Source organism: Leptosomus discolor, chromosome 6 (assembly GCF_034619465.1).
Source record: "Leptosomus discolor isolate bLepDis1 chromosome 6, bLepDis1.hap2, whole genome shotgun sequence".
In the NCBI taxonomy this organism is placed as follows: domain Eukaryota; kingdom Metazoa; phylum Chordata; class Aves; order Leptosomiformes; family Leptosomidae; genus Leptosomus; species Leptosomus discolor.
In genome coordinates this window covers 932,878-952,950 of record NC_141396.1, presented here as the reverse complement: position 1 = coordinate 952,950, position 20,073 = coordinate 932,878, and the positions used below count along the sequence as shown (strand labels likewise).

The following is a 20,073-nucleotide window of genomic DNA, read 5'->3' as shown; positions in this document are numbered from 1 at the left end:
GCATGTAACCTGCCCTTATCCCCTCCTGCGCTCTCTGCTTCGTTCCCATCAACTGTAGGGGACCGTACAGTGTCTCCCACAGCTTTCTCCAGCTGTAGAGCAAAACTCTGTAGCGTAACCGTGTGTGTCTCGGGGGAAAAAGGTGTGTGTCACCTTTGGTCTTCATTACAGGCACAGAAATGTTTGGTTTCCACAGGCAGTCTTACTGACGTTTCATGCCAGACATCTGGCTTTGGTCCAGATCCAGTCACTTCCCCTCAGAGCATGAGCCCCTTCGCAGAGCTCCGCAGTCCTTCATTCGCTGCATCTCTGGGACAGATCGTGGAAAAAGGTGCTGTGTGTTACAAATATTCTTCAATGGGAGGGACGGGAGACAGATCTGCTTTTTTTTTTTTTCTCAGTGTACAGAATGTGAAGCAGTGTGCTGTCCATTACCTTGTTTGGAAAACTTTTAAGTTAAAATCCCCTAGAAGTTGGAGCGGCCCCTTTTTATAGAGCGTTCAAGACCAGTGACTGACGTCCTCGTTCAGTAGATGGCTGAGGAGTGGGCTTTTGACAGAGGGCTTTGGAATAGCTCAGAAGAATGAGAGAGGAGTTGATGCTGCTTGTGTCTAGTTAGCGTTAGTCCGAAGCGTGAGCTGCAGCTGCATTAAATCTGCTGGCTGAGCTATGAAGTAATTCTGGTGTTTTGGTTTGTGGATTTTAACCCAAGTAGCAACGTGCAGCCAGCTGAGAGAGGAAAAGTTCACAGTAGCTAATTTTAGGCATCTAATTTAGATGTTCTGGATCTCTTTGCATTCTCCATTACTTAAACAGAGCCCAGACATTGATAGCGGTGTCAGTGAGAACTACCTGGTATGAGTTCTTTGTGGGATTAAATTGGTTTGCAGGTGTAAGCTTGCTGTCATCTCAGAATCCAAACAAATGCGGGTCTCTGTCATCCCATCCCCCTTCACCCCCAGTAGGCTTTGGAGGTTACAGAGCTTCAGCAGAATTGTGACAGGAGTTTTGGGGTACAGGAAGATTCATATTCAGCAGCGATGCTGAAAGGCTCAGAGCACTTAGACTGAATTTTGAAACTTCTGTCTGGTTTACAGGACAGTCTCCTGAGTCACTAAGAGAGCTTTCCACTACGTTATTATAAAGATGGATATTTGTAGCCTCCTAATATATTGGGAGGGTGTTTACTACCCATGGAAGTGCTTAGTGCTTTTGAATGTGGGCATTCTACAGACTCACAATTTAATTGCCAGCAATTCTTTTAATATACCAGCTTTGAAAACAGCTAGGCGTTTCCTGCTCTGCGTGTAGACTGTGACTAAGTTAGAACTCCTTTCCACAAGTGAGGCTAAACATTAATTTTTCATGTCTGGAAAGAAATAGTGCCAGACTAATACCTTATTGTGAAGCCACAGGTCTTGCTGCTCTCCACAGTTCGCAGGAGGGAAGTTTACGTGTCTCCTTCCAGAACTGAAACTCCCAGCCACACCGGAACAAAAATGGAGGGGAAGTTGGACAAACCTCGCTGTTTCTGGAAGGTCGTGATCACAAAGGTGTCTTGTGTATGAGGAGAGTGCATTAGGATGCTGTGCATGAGCAAATATCATGATGGTTTGTCTTTCCTCACCTTTTTGTACATTTCATTGTGAGTTGTTTTGCTAGTATGGAGAAAAGGCTGAAATACTCCACTGGGAAATAAGGCTGGGGCTTGTACACATAAGAAAAAGATATGACATATAATAAAAAAAAGCTTTAAAAATTCAAAGTTAATGTGGTGACCAAGAACCTGCAAAGGCTTGCTTTGGGTTTTTTCTAAAAGTTTTACACTCACTTGGAAATACAGAGCAAATGTAGATGAGTGAAGTACGTTGAGCAGAACACAGAGTGATTGGTTTGGAAGGAATTTTGTGGTTTACCTCTAGTCTAGTAATTTTTTGTTGTTGTTGTTTTACCTGCTTTGGGATAATATAGTGCTGAGGATACTGGATGGAATTATTTTGGGGATTGATGTGCTTCAGTTAAACATGCCGGTAAGGAAAACTGGTTTTAATTCATACTTTTATATAAAAAAAAGTATAGTGCTCTTAAGAAAAAAAAAAGTCGATTCATCATATCCCAGATTTTTTAACTTTTTTTAACTTGGAAACTATTTGAAGAAAGCTGCTATATTTTTGTCCTGGTGTGCCCCCTTCCCGTCCCGATTTCCATCTAGCATGCTGGCCATAGGTGTTGGTGACGTGCTATTGCAGAGCTGATTTAAGATGTCAAGCTGCGTTTTCCAGTCGGTAGTGGACGGGACAGAGGGGCGTTCTCCACCGCGTGGGCATTTTACCTCTGCTCCCTGTACCCTTTGTCTAAGACCACAGAACTTGGCTGGTGTCGGTGTTTGGGCATGTTTGCGCAGCTCTTAACATGAAGGAGCCCGGGATTATGTTGGGCTGGATGCGCTGCGGGTCGGCAGCAGCTCTGTCAGCACAGGACGTTGACTTTGCATGCGTGTTAAAGCAAAAATGGTGCAGGGTGGATTTTCAGCGAGTATTTCAGTAGATGCTTTGGTGTACCTGGGAGAAATCAATAATATCTTTTTCTCTTTCTGAAACTAAATGGAAAAGTGATTTTTGTGACTTTGAAATAATTGTCTGTGTTAAGGAGTCATTGGTGTCTGCCAGGGTGTTTGCTGATGTCTGGAAGGGCGACAACGATCCGTGCTAGAACGGCTTTCGGATTCCTGTGGTGGTACGGTACGAGTTATCAAGCGTTTCACTGGTTGCTTACCTCATTGATTCGTTTCTTTTTTTCCTTGGTTTACTGCTTCCCCGTGGTGTCCCTTGAAACACCTGGGGTTTTTATTGCGTATAATTGAGTGATAATGCAATGTAGGGATTTTTTTAATTCTAGCACTATTGTCAGTCTTGGAGTAGAGTTGAATAAAGATTGCATCTCCAGCTAGTTCACTGGCTTTCTCATTTTAGTGCAAAGTTCTTTGCTTATGTCACGATACTCAGTATTTGTATCTGTGGAACCTCTCAGCCAGGCAGCCGTTTGTGATGGCTTATCGTTCATACATTCACACCGTTTAGGCACATATCAGGCACAAAGCAGACATCTAATTGTGGAAGAAATCAGCTGATCAGTGTTAGAGCCCACCAGCAATATTAGCCACGTACACAGAGATTTCTTTTTTTGACGTTGAATCTCAATTCTCGTACGTCTTGTTTTCCCAGTGACTGTCAGGCAGGAAGAACGAGTTGCTTTAACACGTTTTCACAATTACCACATGCCTGTGTTGCAGAAGTTGGTACAAAAGGCCTTGTTTGTTTTTTTTTTTTTCCTTAAGAAAGAAGAAAGTTCCACAGGAAAAAAAAGCCTTACGCGGACCAGCTCGTACGCTTTCTGTGTGTGTAACGATTGTCTGTCTGTCTGAGGACCTAAGCAGGTACAAGACACTGCATCAGGGAGGTGCGAAAGCTTTGGAGAAGTGAAACTGTGTGTCAGCATTACAGGTTGTCATGTTTCTTCTTGTCTGTCATGGAAAGTATGTTTAAGACATGGTTAAAATTACATGCAAGGTTCCCTGTGCGTTCTTTTGACTTGCTTGGGATGAGAAATCTGAACGGGATTCACTGGGAAGTCAGCGAGCTGGAAACTGGTCTGTTTGTAGCCCTCTGAGTGTTTGTCATCATCTCCCGAGTCCCGCTTAGCTACAGCGGGGGAAGGACAGGTCTGGGTTCGGCGTGTCGGTCATCTGAGTCTTCCCTCGCCTGGCAGGGGAGGGACAGAGGCCCCATTCCCGTGCAAGCTGACACATCTCCTGTGAGTGTTTAAACTTGGGCATTTTGCTGCTTGTTTTAACGCTGGAGGTTGGTGAAATCTTACTGCTGTGCTCAGGGTGTAGGTGTGGCTTTGACAAGTGGATCTTTATGGTAATTGGAAATACATAGCTTTTCTGTTTGTATTTTTGGATTGAACACACATTGTACCACTCTTATTTATATATCTGTGTGTATAAAATACATAATAAAATATAGATATTTAAGGACGTGTGTGTATATGTGTGTATATAGATATCTTAAGATTCTCTCAGTGCTGTGCTAATAGAAGCCCATAATGATGAAGGGGGAGGTTTGCGAAGAGCTGTGTGGTTGGTGACTCGAGTCCTTGTGAGGCGGCGGGCGCTGTCGCTGGGCGGTGCGGTGGTGGGTGAGCATCGCTGTGAGCGGAGCTGGGGAGAGCTGGGGAGACTGGTTAGAAACCAGCAAGATGGTTCGTTTCTGAAAGTGGGTCCACTGCAGAAAGACTGGTGTTTCCAGTATGGAGAGTGTGCGCCGAGGGTGTGGGGTTTGTTCTAACGTTGTGGGTCTGTTGAGGGTTTAGGATTAGCCATCACCCTGTTCTTTACCGCAGTTCTTCCCATAGCCTTTCCAAGAAAGGTGAGTACAGGCACAGATGTGGCCAGAAGCAGGTTAGTAATGCGGCTTCAAAGGATGGGATAATCTGTAGAAAGACTTTTTTTAATCAAAGAAGGTAAATCATGATCTTTATACACTAGGAAAAAACTGTTTCAAGGACATCTGTTAATAAAAGATGAAATATGAATTATATATTGGAAAAACTGCTTAGATTCCTAATCACCTTCCTCATAAGAGTGGGGCATTATTGGAAGGAATTTAAAAGATAGCCTATCAAAATCAATACAGGGAAGTAGTTTTCATCTAGCCTGCAATTGCAAACTCTGAAACTAATCGGTATCACGTACTTCAAATCTTGCAGATTTTATAATGAAACCCGTGCATCGCTAGCGAGCAACAGTATGGATGGATGTTTACTTACGGTTTTATGCCGAGTGGCTTGTTGGTTTTGTTACCATATGCCTAGAACCTGTGACAGACATTTATAGCCCCTTATCTCTCTGCTCCTTGGTTAGAGATTGTTTAATGACAATTAGTTCTTTATTGCCACCTCCAAAGATTAATTGTGGCGTGCAGTGGTGAGTAAATACTGGTGGTTGTCAAGGTTCAGTCCCAAGGGCACTTCAGTCCGTTCAAACTGGAGGTCCTGCAGTCTTCTCCTCTGCTCTCCCGTTCCCCCAGCTGCAGTCGCCCTTGCACACAGGCTGATGCTGCTGCAGAGAGCTGCAGTTTGGGAAGCTCAACTGGAAGAGTTTTCTTTCCTTTCCCTGCCCTTGGCAGAGGGGGGACGCCCGGTTTGGGTTCCTGAGCTCGCTGCGCGAGTGCTCAGCTGCAGGGAAAGGCAGGCGTGCGCAGCCTCGCCGGGGGCGGTGCGAGCGGCGGTGCTGCTCCGAGGCGACACCGCCTGTGAACCCCTTGTGATGGGATTCCTGCTTTGGGAAGCCCTGGGCAGGCTCAGCATTTACCCTCTACAGCTGGAGTACATGGCTTGGGTTCTTAAAACGACATGCCTTCTCCTGTGTGGTTAAAGGTCCTCAAAAGCTTAAACTGAGAAATGAGGAAATGTTTTAGATTGTAAATAAAATTTTGTTAGGCTTTAAAACGTGGCTTAATTTCTGGGTACTGATTATGTAAATCGCAAAGTTGTGTTGTTGCATTAACACAAGATGTAATTTTGCTTTGTGTTTGAAACATCTTGATTTGCTTTACACATTACAGTGCTCTTTTATTTCTGTTCTGTTTACAGCCGATATTATTTCAACAGTTGAATTTAATTACTCTGGTGATCTTCTTGCAACAGGAGACAAAGGTGGCAGAGTGGTTATATTTCAAAGGGAACAAGAGGTCAGTGACTTGGAAAACAAAAGCGCTGTTACTACACTGTTCTTGGGTTGCACAGTCTCACTTCGTCTTTTCATGCTGCGAGGTTTGAGTGGTTGGGTAGCTTTCTCAGAAAACCCTAAGTTAGCCAGATTTCTAAATGTCTGCCTTGTGCTGAACTTCAGTGGTGGTTCCCATCCCCCCTTTCAAAAAAAAAAAAAAAAAAAAAGAAAAAAACCACTCCCAAAAATAGAAGTGAGTTCTTGATCTGTGTACTGAGGATGCTCAGCATCGTGCAGAATTGCCTTTGGACTTTCTCCTGCACTTCACGCTTGGTCAGGTTGATCCAAGACAAACTGTAATGGTTTTGAACATAAGGTAAGGAAAGTTTATTAAAAAGGATGCAAGTTAAGCTGCAAGGACAACAGGGCAAGGTTGTTCAAAAATGGAAGAATTAAGGATCCAGTGTGTTTTGGGATCCTATGAATTCAAAGGGTGGGAACAGCTACTTCTCCAGAAACACTTGAACGTTTTCAGTGCAGTGGAGGAAGGCTCTCCCGCCCGCAGTCACACAGCTGTTCAGCTGGCGCTCTGCAGTGGTGTTCAGGTGGGTGATAGTGCTGCAGCGCGTGCTGTCCCTTCACCAGTGCAGACACGTCGCCGAGCTGTTCGTATCCAGAACAACGGTGCGTATTGGAAAAGTGCTGAAAAACAATTGTCACGCCTTGTTGTGTCTGGGAGAAACCTGGAATTGTGTTCTTTGAAATGCAGTGTCCCACCTGGCAATTCTCACCCTTTTCCCTGCCCCGAAGGGCATGTTTCTCCTTTCCTTTGGAGTGCTGATGAGAATTTGAGCCTTCTCCTGGATCAGAAATACCAAAACCCGCGGTGGGATTTTAATTCAGCTTGTTTGTGCATGAAGTACACTAATCTTTAGGTGCTCTGGGTTGTTTTTTTTCAGCAGAATGCCACTTCTTTCCTTTTGTGGTTCAGATGTTAATGAACAGCTAACGAGCAGCCATCCAATATTTTGCATTTCATCCTCACTGTGATACTATTTATAAAACATTTTACCAAAGGTGACTTACAGGTTTTACTGTGAGGATTTTGGGAGGTAGTGAAATGAAAATACTATTGCTGAGAAGTTGCTGAAATACTATACAGCTACACCTAGGCAGCTCACAGCTCCTTTGTCGTTTAGTCTGCGGTAACTAAGGCACAGAGAGATCAAGGTCAGAAATGTCCACCTGCTCTGGATCTCTGACTTCCTTGGTGCATGTTTAGAGTGGCACTATTATCAGCTGGCTTTCAGCTGTTCGTGCTCAGTTGTTCTGCAAGTCAAAACCCGCCTGTCACGTCATTTCCCCATAGTGGGGGGGAAAACGACAACAAAAAACAACAACAACAACAACAAAAAAAAAAACCTAACAAACCACAACCCAAACCACGAGGTCAGACTATTCACACTGGAATATTCAGCTGTCTTTTTGGGAGCACATGCAAACTGTAGGGAAGAGTTGGGCATAAGGGTCGTTTCTCTTGTCGTGTGTAAAACTGCAGAATTTCTGGAGTGGAGGGAGAAACCTAAAATGAGTATATAGTTCTGGAACCTTAATGAAGTCTTAGAAGGAATGTTTTCTTTGGATTTTAGACCAGGTTAAGTAGGTTACTAACAACTTAGGATAGCTATAAAATTTCCCATACACGTTACTTTGGGAAGGTGGGCTGAAATGTTGTGCATCATGCCCTGAACTCCTAGGACATTATTTCAGTTTCGAGCAGCTGATTATTCCGACCAAATGTGCGAGTAAAGAGCAGGACCGCAGAGAAGGCAGCTCGCTCGGAATGCGGGTGGCGAGGTGAGCAGTGCAGATAACTGTGCTGGATAGCGTTGGCTGAGGGGATCCTGTCCAAAATGCTTCGAAGGTAAATGACAAGTAGGAAGTAAAACAACACAAAGTCTCAGAATTAAGTAAAACTCTGTACCTGTGAGACATTGCAGGAAAACCCCCGGCTGAAATCACCCCATCGAAGGCGCCAGGTCAGGCGTGGAAGCGCACGAAGTGCCAGAGCAGAGGTTGCCTTCGCAGCCTGGCGCTGGCCTGGGAGGCCGCGGGGCTGCGGGTGCCGCTGAGCCGTTGGAGTGTGTGGTGGGGACTCCTGCAGAAGCTCTGGGCACTGCAGCTCTAGAAGTGGGGCTGTTCTCCAAACGGGAATCGCTATCTAACATGAACTTCCATGAGAAGCCTGGTAACGGGTTGCCTCAAAGCTGATACTGCACATCCGTGGATACCTGTGCCTTTGATCTCTGTTCCTTGCTACCGCATCTGCCAAAGGAGGGTGATACAAAGCGGTCCTCTAGTTCTGTGAGGGCAGGAGTTGTTAGTGTGTTTGTGACAGTCTTTAGTACATCACGATGAGCGCTGTAGAACGGCTCAGATGAAAATGTGGTGACTCCAGCCTTCAAGTTTTTATAATAGAAAAGCTTGGGAAAGCTGAATGACCAGCCTTGGTAGCACTGCTGGACGCAGCATGTTTTAAAACGAGTAGAAGAGGAGCTACATCTGATGCTCATCCTTGATCTCGCTGTGCCTTCAGCAGGGTGACTTGGTGCAATCGTGTTTTTTATAAACCATACGCAGTGACTCCACGTCCTGTGTCCTTTAACACTTCTTTCCTAGTCTGAAAACCCCGCATTATGGCCATTTTGTGGTGGCTAGAGGAACAAGTTTTGGAAAAGGACGGGGATGGAGATGAGGTGAAGTGCAGACACGAATCACGTGGAGCTGGTGGGGTAGGAACTAGGACGCAGCTGAGTTCCCAGCTCCGGTTCTGTTGGAACCGCCTGGGAGAGGTCCCGTCACCTCGAGCTCTGCCAGGCCAAGGCAGGCGCTCCGGCGCGGGCAGCAAGTGCCTCTGCAGTGCCTTGCCCTGCCGTGCTCTGTGAGTGCACGCGTGTGTACGTGTAAAGGTGTGCTTTTAAAAAGGAAGGCGCTGTGTTGGTGCTAGACTGGGTACAGTGTCATAGAGCAAAAATGTAAAATTCATCAAGATCTGTTGTAAAAAGTTTACTTTATCGTTGACAATTTTAGTCGTTAATTTGTATGTACAATTCCTAATGAACTGAGTAACATCAGCCTCAAGAAATATTATGTTTCCTTGCAGAATAAAAGCCGTCCTCATTCTAGGGGAGAATATAATGTTTACAGCACCTTTCAGAGTCACGAGCCTGAGTTTGACTACTTGAAAAGTCTAGAAATTGAGGAAAAAATTAATAAAATTAGGTGGTTACCACAACAGAATGCTGCTCATTTCCTGCTGTCTACAAATGGTAAGGACGCTTCATTTTTGCACAAAGAACTTTTTCTGTCGTTTGAATATTGTCTCACCTGTGATCCACTTGCGCGTTCTCTTCTGGAGGGATTTGGGGTTGTTTTAATGCCTTGTCTAACTGACGTGCAAAATGTGTTTTGATTGTAATACCCTGCAAGTTGCTGATTCACGAATGTCACAACCACGAAGCAGCGGCAGAGCGGGCGTAGGCAGGAGCTGCGTTCCGTGCGTGTGCCGGCCACGCTGCCGCTTGGCATACCCCGATGCTCTGCTCCAGCGCGTTGGGATAAACAGGTTCCCAGCGCGCTGAACCGTAGCAGAAGTCTGAATTTGACCTGATCCATCCCAGTTTTGAAATTCAATGTTTTTGTGCTCCCAGATAAATTTTTAGTAGAAACATTTGGAATTGAAGCACTGTGGTTACAATGCTCTCTTTGCTTTTGCGGTACCAAGAGGTGGCGTGTGCTTGGCAAAGCAGCTGTCCGAAAGACCGCAGGCGCTCTAGGAGGAGCGTGTTTGTCCCATTCTCACCTGTGCCTTAGAATGCATGAAAGCAGCGCCAGAATGACAGGTTGGAAATGACAAGTTTTGCGCACTTGGTTTCTCTTGTGTCTGCCAGTGTTTTAGTGGTGGTCCCGAGGTAGTGGGGCGACAGGTGTGAGCACTAGGTCTGCTCCACTTTGATGCATCGTGGAGCAAGCTGTAAATGTACCTGCCGAGCTGTGCATGGAGAAACCTGCCGCTCGTGTCAGAGGAATGCGCTTGTTCCCAGCAGTTTGGATCCCTTTTGGCCTGTACTTTGTCAGTGACTCTGGGAGAGGGCTGCTGTCCTGCCTGCTCGGTGGGATTTTAACAGCCGGAACGACTTCTGTCTGCTGGCCTTTGAAATGAAAATAATCTTACTTTGATAGGATCTCACTGAACTCGAAGCAGTCTCTACATGGTGTCATCTTAAATGCTTTAAAGGTAGATGGTAGTTTGGGGCAGAGAGGTTTGTTTGCAGTTAGCTAAGGATCTCCCTCTTGGTGCACCCCTGCTTGCTGTCCCCGGTGGGCGCTGGGAGGTGCGTGCCCGTGGACGTGGGGCCCCAAAGGGACGGGGCAAGTCCTGTTCTCACTTGCTGCCTTCGGCCGTCTCTTCGCTTGGGTTTCCTTAGGGTGATGTAAGTCATTCCTGGGTTTGCTGGGGTTTCTCCCTAGCGTTTGTCTGTTAACAAGAATTCAGATGGTCCCACAGGGCTTATTAGGGAATTTTGTTAATTGGAGTATGAAACCTCCTTTGCGAAGGGTCGGTTTGGGGAACGGCAGGCGCAGGGCCCGGTGTTAAGGCAGAAACTTGTCTTTTATTCAGACGGAACATGGCATTGGAATTAAAACACAAGCCGTCTTTTCTTTTCCGCTGATGTGGTTTTGCTGCTGTTCTTGTGTGTTTCCCACCCGCACCCTCCAAGTGCACGTCTCTGGTGTGCTTTGTGGTGTTTGCCGTGTATCAGTTCTGCTGAACAGCACGGCTGAAGGCAAAGCACTTGCAGAGTGCGTAGGGAGGGCTGTACTCCGTATGGCGTTGGTGTTTAAAGGACTCCCTCAGGGTCCTTTCTGTTGCAAGCAGTGGAAACCTAAATAGATAAATAATATCCGCTCTGCTGACTCCATTATTTAGTGATTTTATTTTGAATTTAATTCATTCTCAAGCATGTGAATTTTTGGTTTTAGATAAAACTATTAAATTATGGAAAATAAGTGAAAGGGATAAAAGAGCCGAAGGTTATAATTTAAAAGACGAAGATGGAAGACTTAGGGATCCTTTCAGAATCACAGCACTACGGGTATGTTTCTGCTCTTTGACTTTAAATATCTTTTTGCATGTACTTCTCTACCTCTTTGCTACCAAAGTTGTCAACTGAAATGCATAGATTAAAAATGATGTTTTGGTCAGGGTCACTTATAAAACACGGAGATGCTGTATGTATAACTATTAAATAAGGTTCCTCTGGAATACCTGAGGGAAACTTCCATGATTATAATACTTTATTATTACCTTCACAATAGTTCGTTGTCGGTTGTTTTGTTTTCTCTTGGAACACCTTAGCATATTTAAAATGGATTTGAAATTTAAAATGTTTTTTAAAATCAAAATTTTTTTTTGAGACAGCAGTCATCCACCCAAGTGTATTCAGATATTAGAAGAAGATATGTTGATTTATTGACAGCAATAAAATAGAACAAAATGTTGTTACTCAAGCCTGACAGTACAGCATTTTGGAGCATCTGTGGCTGGGGCTGTACTGCTCTCTGCTCGGTTCATGGAAAGCAGGGACTCCTCCTGCTGTGTTCCTGAACTAGTCTAATGCCTCAGCGCACCGTGAAGAGGAGCACAGGGAGCACGCTTGTTTGAGACCCGTAACACACCAACTTCTCGTACTGGGCACCACTGGTCAGCCGAGGACAGTGCCGCAGGGCAGGAGGGGCCCGGTAACCTTGGTGTCCTCCCTCGGCGCTGCTCGGTCAGGCTGCCAGGTCGGGCCCTTCTCTTCGGCTTAAAGCTCGTGCCAGCGTGAATTTAGGAAGAATCTGGCTTTGATTGTATTGATAATTCTTTTTTGTTTTGGTTTTTTCCCCCCTCCATATTGCTGATGTTTAACTTGTTCAGTCTTTTTTTCTGAGAACCCAACTCAAAAATGTAAACGGGCTGCTGGGTATTAATGGAAGGTGGTTTGTTAGAGGCAAGTTCTGAGCATTTGGAAAAGCTAATGCAGGCTTGAACAGCGTTGGGGCTTTTCCACGTGCATGGTGATGCAGCGGTAGGGTTAGTGCTCCAGACTTGGCCTCATTTAAAGCAGGAGCTCAAGAAGTTAAATCATGTCGGGTTTGGGGTTTTTCTTGGGGTTTTTATGCATATATAGGAGTTGAAGTGAGGCTGTCACTACTTTCAGAGCCAATGCCACTCTGAAACTTGTAGGGACTGTACAGTTGTGGGGTTTTGTTGGGGGTTTTTGCCTCACTTTTGCTTAAATTGAATATTGAACTGAAGCTTTAGGTGTACGTGAGCCTAATGCATAGTGGTGTTTGGAAAGGATACCGGCTTGCTCCGGAAAGTGTCCTTCTACTCAGCACGTGGGAGCCAAGATCTGATTGACCATTCTTAGGAAAGTATCTAAAACCAAGGAAGTGAATTATGATACGATACTTTAGCCCAGTGGCTGGAAGGCGGTACAGGTGAAGTTTTGGGTTCTGCGGCCTTGCCCTCATGCAGGAGGAGGCCGCCCGTCTGGGGACACGGAGGGTCCAGCGTGTGGCCTCACGGTTTCCCGGGGCACTGGCTGTGTCCCTGGAGGAGCGTGTCAGCACCTTCTTTGAACGCTGTGATGTGTGTAGGAATCATCAAGCCGAATGGGAAGAAGCGACAAAAAGCAAGAACCTCTCTCTTGAGAGCTGTTCTTCTAAATTTGCTGCTTTTCTGGGAAAGGGAGGTGGGGCTGAGCTGCAGACCTTGCCAGGCACTACGTCTTACAAGAAGAGCTGATGGAGTGAACCAAGTCTGAGCCACAGGTGGCAGAAGGGGAAAACACCTTGCCTAGGGTTCCCTCCCTGGGTTAAAAGGATCAGGTTTTAGGGATGTACAGTGTATGTACCTGGGGGTTTCGTGGCTTCGTCTGCGTGTGCTGTTGCAGCAGTATAATCCCCGTTGGTTTGTAAAGAGAAGCAGCACTTCAGAGCTGCATCCTTTGCAGAGAGACACGGCATTTCTGAGCAGCGTTCCTGGTAATTCACATGGAGGCTTCTTCCATTTCACAACCAGGCTGGGCACACTCGTGTGGTGAGATAGGAAAATTGCCTGATAAAAAGTAATGGGTTAATTTTAATCATTAGTTTGATGTAAACAGACTGTGAGATACAAACACGGTGACAGCAATTACAGAGCTCTTGGATTAATTGGCTTCTTGTTCCGGGAAGGCAGATTATCTGGGACACTGTCACAAGTTCTGTTCTCGCTCGGATGATGTAAGGCAGCGTTGAACTGTGTGCACTGGAGCAGCCCCGACGTCCTGGGGCAACCTTGAACTGTTCACCTCTGGCCGGCGAGGAGGAGCGAGAGGGAGGCTTAGAGCACTTGGTCCCGACAAACCCGCTCGCCCTCCGGATCAGCTGGTGGTGCACGGGGCGTCCGTGCGTTCCCGACACCGCGCTGACCGGTCAGGGAGCAGACTGGGCGTTGGCTTTGCAAACCGTTCTTACCAATTTCACAGGCACCCCTCTAAGACAGCGGGGTCACTTTGGAGCGCTTGTTTCAGGTGAACATGATCCTCAAATATCGCTTAGACACACCTTTCTCCTGCTGGATGAGGCACAGAGCTGTATTGATGGGCAGCTGCTGCGGAAGTCGGTGGCCGAGGTTCCGTGTCGGTAGTACCCCAGGTCAGCACTCGCAGGCTGTTTTGTTACTTGCTCAGTGGATTTGAAGAGTGTTTAGTCACTCCATCAGAACAGAAGTCTGTGCTATGCAATGCGTTAGTATCTGCTGCATCCGAAATCGCTCTATGCCGAAATTGACTGTTCCTTCTGTGTTTCAGGTGCCAATATTGAAACCCATGGACCTAATGGTAGAAGCGAGTCCCAGAAGGATATTTGCAAATGCACATACTTACCACATAAACTCTATTTCAGTCAATAGTGATCATGAAACATACCTTTCTGCAGATGACCTAAGAATTAACCTATGGCATTTAGAAATCACAGATAGAAGTTTTAGTATCCTTTTTTGTTATCGACGAACACCGGGGCACATCGAAGTTGTGCATGTTCAAGAGCAGCACTTTAATTTTACCAATTAGAGTGGGTGTTTGAATCTAGGGATTAAAATGCAGGGGTTTAAAATCTGGAGGTTTAATTCGATGAAAGCAGGCCTTGGGGTGCTCTCATTCCTGCCTGAGTGCAAGCAGTCTTTCAAAGGAAAACTGCCAGTGGAAACGTCGTAGGTGGTTTGATTTCTGAAGAGAAATTGAGGAATTTTGGGAACATCCTTTATTTGTGGCGTTCAGTCAACTGAAATAAGAGTTGAAAGATTTGAAAGGTAGATCTTTTGTACTGTGGGTGCTTCTTTCCAAAGCTTAAGGTCTCTTACCTGTTGAAGTGACACTTCTCTTAAAACGAGTTTCAATTTTTTCTCATGTCAAATCGTCTCATTAACTGCAGAAATAAATTTCAAATCTTCTTGCAAGCCTGTGTATCCAAAACTAACAGTACGTCCTACCTTGACAGGTCAGAAGTGAAATACAAGTTGCAGAGGTACTGAGTATTAAAGAGGTCCTATGCGAGTTTTGTGAAGCTGTAAGTACATAGAGGCGGTCTATTCAGTGGTCGATAGGAAGCATTAAGAGAAGGCTTGAGAGGAGGCTGAAATTATCTCCAGCATCTGTTGAAGTTGATTTTAAAAATATAGATATATTAAATTCTTTTAAACTACTTGGGTCACTTTGTGTAGATTGTGCACGGTGGAAATTAAGATCCTGCCCTGGTTTCCTACGTGGTGGTTTTAACGTTTTTCAGTCGTCATCTGCTAGGAGCGCTTTGCACGTGAAGCGTTGGATGCCTTTACAAAACCTCCGCAGACATTGTAGATATTAAGCCTGCTAACATGGAGGAGCTGACAGAAGTGATTACAGCTGCCGAGTTCCACCCTCACCACTGCAACGTCTTTGTCTACAGCAGCAGCAAAGGAACGATCCGGCTCTGCGACATGCGCTCCTCGGCCCTCTGCGACAGGCATTCCAAATGTGAGTGGGGGCGCTGGTTTGGGGCTGCTTGCTCTGTGTTCATGCGAGGTAGAGGGTGCAGGCGTTCTGTCACGAGCGGACGTGCCGTGTGCGGCTTGGTGGTGAAGAGCACACGAGGTAAGGGTGGTAGTTGTGTAGAATGGAACGTTTTAATTGTCTTGTTCTAGGCCATCAACAAGCAGAAGTGTAGCATGAGACAATTGACGATCTGACTCTGCTCCTGTTTACCCATTTATGCACCATAAACTGATGGGAACAAGTGCTTTTGGCACCAGTGAGACCTGTCTTCTGTCCAGACTCAGTCTTGGTGCTTCTCAAAGGTATCTGCTTATCAAATGCCAGTTCAGGGCAGTTTATTCACCTTTGTGCGTTAGGAACGGGGCTGATGCTGCCAGGGCCCATTGACTGGGGGACCGTTTGCAGCCCCGAGGGCAGAGCTAATCCCTAAGAATACGCGCTGCGTTCGGAGCAAGCAGGAAAGGTGGATGCTCGTGAGCCTGCTGGGCCGTGAGCGGCCGTAGGCGGGGAGTGCCTGTCCTCTGAGGTCGGGAGGGCGACGGCCTCGGCCTCACCCGCAGCCTCGTGGCTCTTGCTCGCTGCTGGAGCTGTTGAGGCTTACTAGTGTGGCTAGTCCGTGCTGTGCTGGCAGGGGAGCGCTCTGTGGCGCAGGTGAGGTTTTCTGGCTGGTGGAAGGAGGCGTTTGTGCAGTGGGAGAGGTAGGACGCTCGGCCACTCCGTCTGTCTGACTTGGTGTTGCGTTAAGTTGCTCGGAAGCACGTTGGTTTCTAACGGCTTGTCGCTGAGAAGCGCCCTGCTGAAAGGGGTCTGTCAAAAACGAAGCAAGGAGGTCTGGCAGGTTGTGTCCTGAACCGTTAACTTTGGGTTAAACAGTGCATTTCCTTACCGGCTGCCTGAAGCGGCACAGCTCGCGTTTGGAGTGCAGATCCTGCCCCTTCGGGTCAGCGGGGGGTTGCACAGCTCTCGCGCAGACCTAGAGCCCAGCGCGTTGTACAGCAGCCTCGACACGCCCGGCTCTGCAGTGAGATGCTGCGTTTGGGATGCTGGGGTTTCCGTCCGCCCTCGCTCAGCACCAGTTGTAGATCAGTGTGATGTTCGCTGCACCCTTGTGCTGGTTTTTAACTCTTTTCTCTCCGATTCACCCCCAAGACCTGTGGATTGCAGTTTGCTGATGCCACGCTCCAGTTCAGAATGCAATCCGATGACTAGGGCGTGACGTTGTTTAAAGATTACTTCTAAAAGTATTTGACAGCAAGTTCCTTTAAAGACAAACTAGTCTATTGGTTTAAGATTTTTCCAAGCACCAAAAAGTGTTCGAAGCTGTACAACATGGTGTTGGTTTCATTTGTAATTGTGTCTTCTGTCTACAGTTTTTGAAGAACCTGAAGATCCTAGCAGCAGATCCTTTTTTTCAGAAATAATATCATCGATATCTGATGTCAAATTCAGTCACAGCGGTCGATACATGATGACAAGAGACTACCTTTCTGTTAAAGTGTGGGATCTCAATATGGAAAACAGGCCTGTAGAGACATACCAAGTATGGTGTTCGAGTTTTCTTAAATAGCCCTTCTTTTCCCTTCTCTTCTTTTTCTTTGTATCTAATACCCATTTAAATGTTCCAACAAGGTTCACGAGTACCTTCGAAGCAAGCTTTGTTCCCTTTACGAAAACGACTGCATCTTTGACAAGTTTGAGTGCTGCTGGAACGGTTCTGATAGGTAAGGGGGTCGTTTGGGTTTGGGTTTTTCCCTCAGCCTTAGGAATTCGGTTTCCAGTCTCGAAAGCCATCAGCAGTACTTAGCTTTAAGAAGGTAATTAGTTACATTTAAAGCAACTGGAGTTTTGTGGGGTGGTGTTTTTTGGTTTTTTTTGTTTTTTTTTGCAAAAAGATGTCATTTTTTCAATCCTTCACCCTCCAGTCGGAGAAGCGGAATAAACTTCTGTGTGTCGGTTTGCTTCTGCTCTGAGTTATTGCCGAAGGTTTGTATAGGCAAGACTGGCTGTTCCAGGCCGCGAAAATGTGACTCGATTTCGTTCTTGAAGTGTGTGCAGGAGCGTGCGCTCGGTGTCTGGCGAATGGCATCTCCTTCCCGTGCTTCCCGTGGCCTGAAGGAGGTGAAGCCGCGTCAGGCGGTTCCTCGTGCTTCTGCCCACGGGGGAGACGCGCGGCAGAGCGTGGCGCTGGCGCGGGGGCGTTGCGGTCGGGCAGAGCGTGGCGCTGGCGCGGGGGCGTTGCGGTCGGGCAGAGCGTGGCGCTGGCGCGGGGGCGTGGTGGGCGATGCCGCCCCTGGCTGCGGCAGCCGCGGGTGAGGCCAGGGCAGGTGTGGATGCCTCGCGCTGGCTTGCCGTGGGGGTTCTGATCGCTTCTGTCGAAGGTCTGGGAGCGCCCCTGAGCCGCCGAAAGCAGTGCCTCGGCTGCTGGGGAGTGCTGGTGAGCTGCCCGGTGAAAAGGGCCGCTCTTGGCCTGGTGGTGACAGGACCAGCCCGGGAGACGAGCGTGGGCCTGAACCTGTCAAATACTGAAGAACAGGCGATCCACCGCGTAGCTGAGGAGGAGACAGCGATGGGGGAGTGCAGTCCCGTCGGCCCCTGCGGGCAGGCCGCTGCGGCGGGGCTGAGGCGCCTGTGCTGCCGCCGGCCGCTTGCTGCAGCCTCTTGGGTCAGCCGCAGCGAAGAAAGTGGTTTGAGTCGCAGGTTGCGAGTGGCCTCGAGCGACCGAGGGCAGAGCTCACCCTGCGCCCGTCAGCTCACAGAGAGCGTTGCCAGCAGCAGCTGCAGTGTCAGACAGAGAACACCCAAAAGCGGGGGGGGGGGGGGGGGGGGGGGGGAGCGGTTTTGACTTGGCTAAACCACAAAGAAACGGACCCCTGTTGCTGCGGGTCCTTTGGAGCAACTCCAGTCGGTCCTTTCCGGAGGGAGGGAGGGAAGAAAGCCAGAGCAGGGTCACCTCACTTGGATGCGCTGTGAAACCAGAGCTGGGGTGGCAGTTGTGGTGCTCACCTCCCCGGGAAAGAGAACCACCGTTTCACTCGCTACGCTCCCTCCTCCGACCCCAGCGGTGTCTCTGTGGTGACAGTGGCGCTTCCTCCCCCTAGTCATGAATTTTTTAATGCCACGAGGGCGACAAGTTTTGGCAAATGAGATGCGGAGGGTGAGGTGGTTGTGACTGTAACAACCTGTGGGACCTCAGCCACGTGGGAAATGGCTTTTCCAGTCCCAATACAGAAAATTTTCCAAAACAGTAATGAATGATTCGGCCTCAATTTCAACCGTATTTTTGGTGAGAGCTGCAAACAAGCTGTCCGCTGGGAGTCAGGTGCATGAACGCGTCCTTCAGACGCAAATTTTTCCCCACCTTGCTCAAAGGAAGATGCGACGCCGCACAGAGGGGAGTCGGGGAATCATGTCCGCAGGCCGCGTCAGGCGTCCCACGAGGGGCTTCCTGCGCTGGTTCAGGACGGTGGTGGGTGGTTAATGCATCGGCGTGTGCGCGGGGCAGAGGGAGGCGCTTTTCCTTCGTGAAGGTGGAACAAGGATTTACCAAGGCTTCGCTTCTGCTCGTGTGAAGGGGCGGGGTAGTGAGGGGAGACCCCGCTTCGGTGCCGCTGTGCAGGCACAGCGCCGGGGGGACCTGCGGGGGAGAGCAGCGGGGTGGAAGCGGTGCTGAGGTCCGGACGGGGCTGAGCAAAGGCGGACGTTGGAGAGAAGAGTGTGGTGGAGCGTCCGGGTCGTGAGCTCAGTCCGACAGTTGTGTGTGGGAGAGAGAAGGGGGGTCAGGGCCGTGCCTGGACGCCTAATGAGATCGGCCTTTCTTCTGCTTCTTGACAGCGCCATCATGACGGGGTCTTACAACAACTTCTTCAGAATGTTTGACCGCAACACGCGGCGGGACATCACTCTCGAGGCGTCCAGGGAGAGCAGCAAGCCTCGGGCCATCCTAAAGCCGCGTAAAGTCTGTACAGGCGGTAAAAGGAAGAAGGACGAAATCAGCGTCGACAGTCTGGACTTCAACAAGAAGATCCTCCACACAGCGTGGCATCCCGTGGAGAACATCATCGCTGTAGCTGCCACCAATAACTTGTATATATTCCAGGACAAAATTAACTAAAGATGGCTGTACTTGGGGACAGAGTCGTCGTCTTGCATAGTTACGCTCCGTTGTTTATCTGTAAGAGAAGGCCTTGTTGTCCTACAGTGAAGAACATTGATGCACTTACTTCCCCTTAGGTAAAGGAGAGGATCTGGCCTGGTCTTTGAGTTCGTGGTGTGGTTCTGCCGGCGGCGGGGCAGGGAGCGGCACTCGCGGCTTTCTGGGAGAAACCCTCGCGAGGCAGAACTGATGGACGGTGCTCAAGAAGGCCAATACTCAAAGCAGATGTATTTATTTCAGTCTGAGCCTTCCTTTCCGGTTTGTAGACCAAAAATTTAACACCCAAGAAGAAAAATTGTCATAAAGATGTAATTTCTATCTCTCGCGCTCTTTCTCTGCTGTAATATTTGGGCCTTTCAACACATATATTGTGCTTAATGCCTGTAAACATTCCTCCTCTGGCCTGTGTCTGGGCTTGGGTGTTTTTACCTTGGAGCACTTAGGTAGGTCCTGAGTTGGGTTCGTAGACAGGTTTCCATGAATATTTACTCACCAACTGTATCTATAACCACACCTTCTGGTGTAAACCACTTAATAAAATAACAAGCTATAAAAAGTGTTTTTAAATCTGAGGGTATGTATTCAGTCTTTTTATTTTTGTATTGCATGTACTGAGGTTGTGCAAAACCATTCCGACGGGCAGATTGGACAACGTTTGCCCCAAAACATCGATTTTTGGCAGACTAATGCAGACTTTTTTTGTGTAGTATTTCAGATTCTAAATTCAAAGTTTCCATGAAATTGTCAGTGAGTTCCAGTTGCACTGGTTTTCTTGTAAAACGCTCCCTGGGTACCCAGCAGGAGCCGGGCAAGGGCCGCGTAGCATCATCCACCGCCTTAACAGAGCGCGGCCGCCTTGCACGGGGGGAAACAAAACCGTGGATGAATTTTCTCCTTTGAAGAAAAAAGTTGGGTTTATCTGATGCCTCTCAGCGTTAGCTAGAGCCATACCTTACGTGCATTATGATTTTTAACCTTTTTAGCGTTTGTCATGAAGATATAGTTTATTTTAAAAATTTGGCGTAATATATTGTCTTTCATGTCGCCGTTCAAGCCAGCGCAGGAAA

General features: G+C 47.7%; 1 protein-coding gene across 1 annotated transcript in view; it reads left to right on the top strand.

Moving 5' to 3' along the window:
* PPP2R2D (protein phosphatase 2 regulatory subunit Bdelta) overlaps positions 1-19,978 on the top strand; it is a 28,863-nt gene extending 8,885 nt beyond the window's left edge. Inside the window, exons 3-10 of the mRNA XM_086467468.1 lie at positions 5,656-5,753; positions 8,895-9,060; positions 10,775-10,887; positions 13,633-13,810; positions 14,671-14,835; positions 16,224-16,393; positions 16,483-16,574; positions 18,685-19,978. Of these exons, the coding sequence (XP_086323594.1) occupies positions 5,656-5,753; positions 8,895-9,060; positions 10,775-10,887; positions 13,633-13,810; positions 14,671-14,835; positions 16,224-16,393; positions 16,483-16,574; positions 18,685-18,964 (1,262 nt within the window). The 3' untranslated portion in view covers positions 18,965-19,978. The remainder of the gene's footprint in view (positions 1-5,655; positions 5,754-8,894; positions 9,061-10,774; positions 10,888-13,632; positions 13,811-14,670; positions 14,836-16,223; positions 16,394-16,482; positions 16,575-18,684) is intronic.
* Positions 19,979-20,073: the final 95 nt, after the last annotated feature.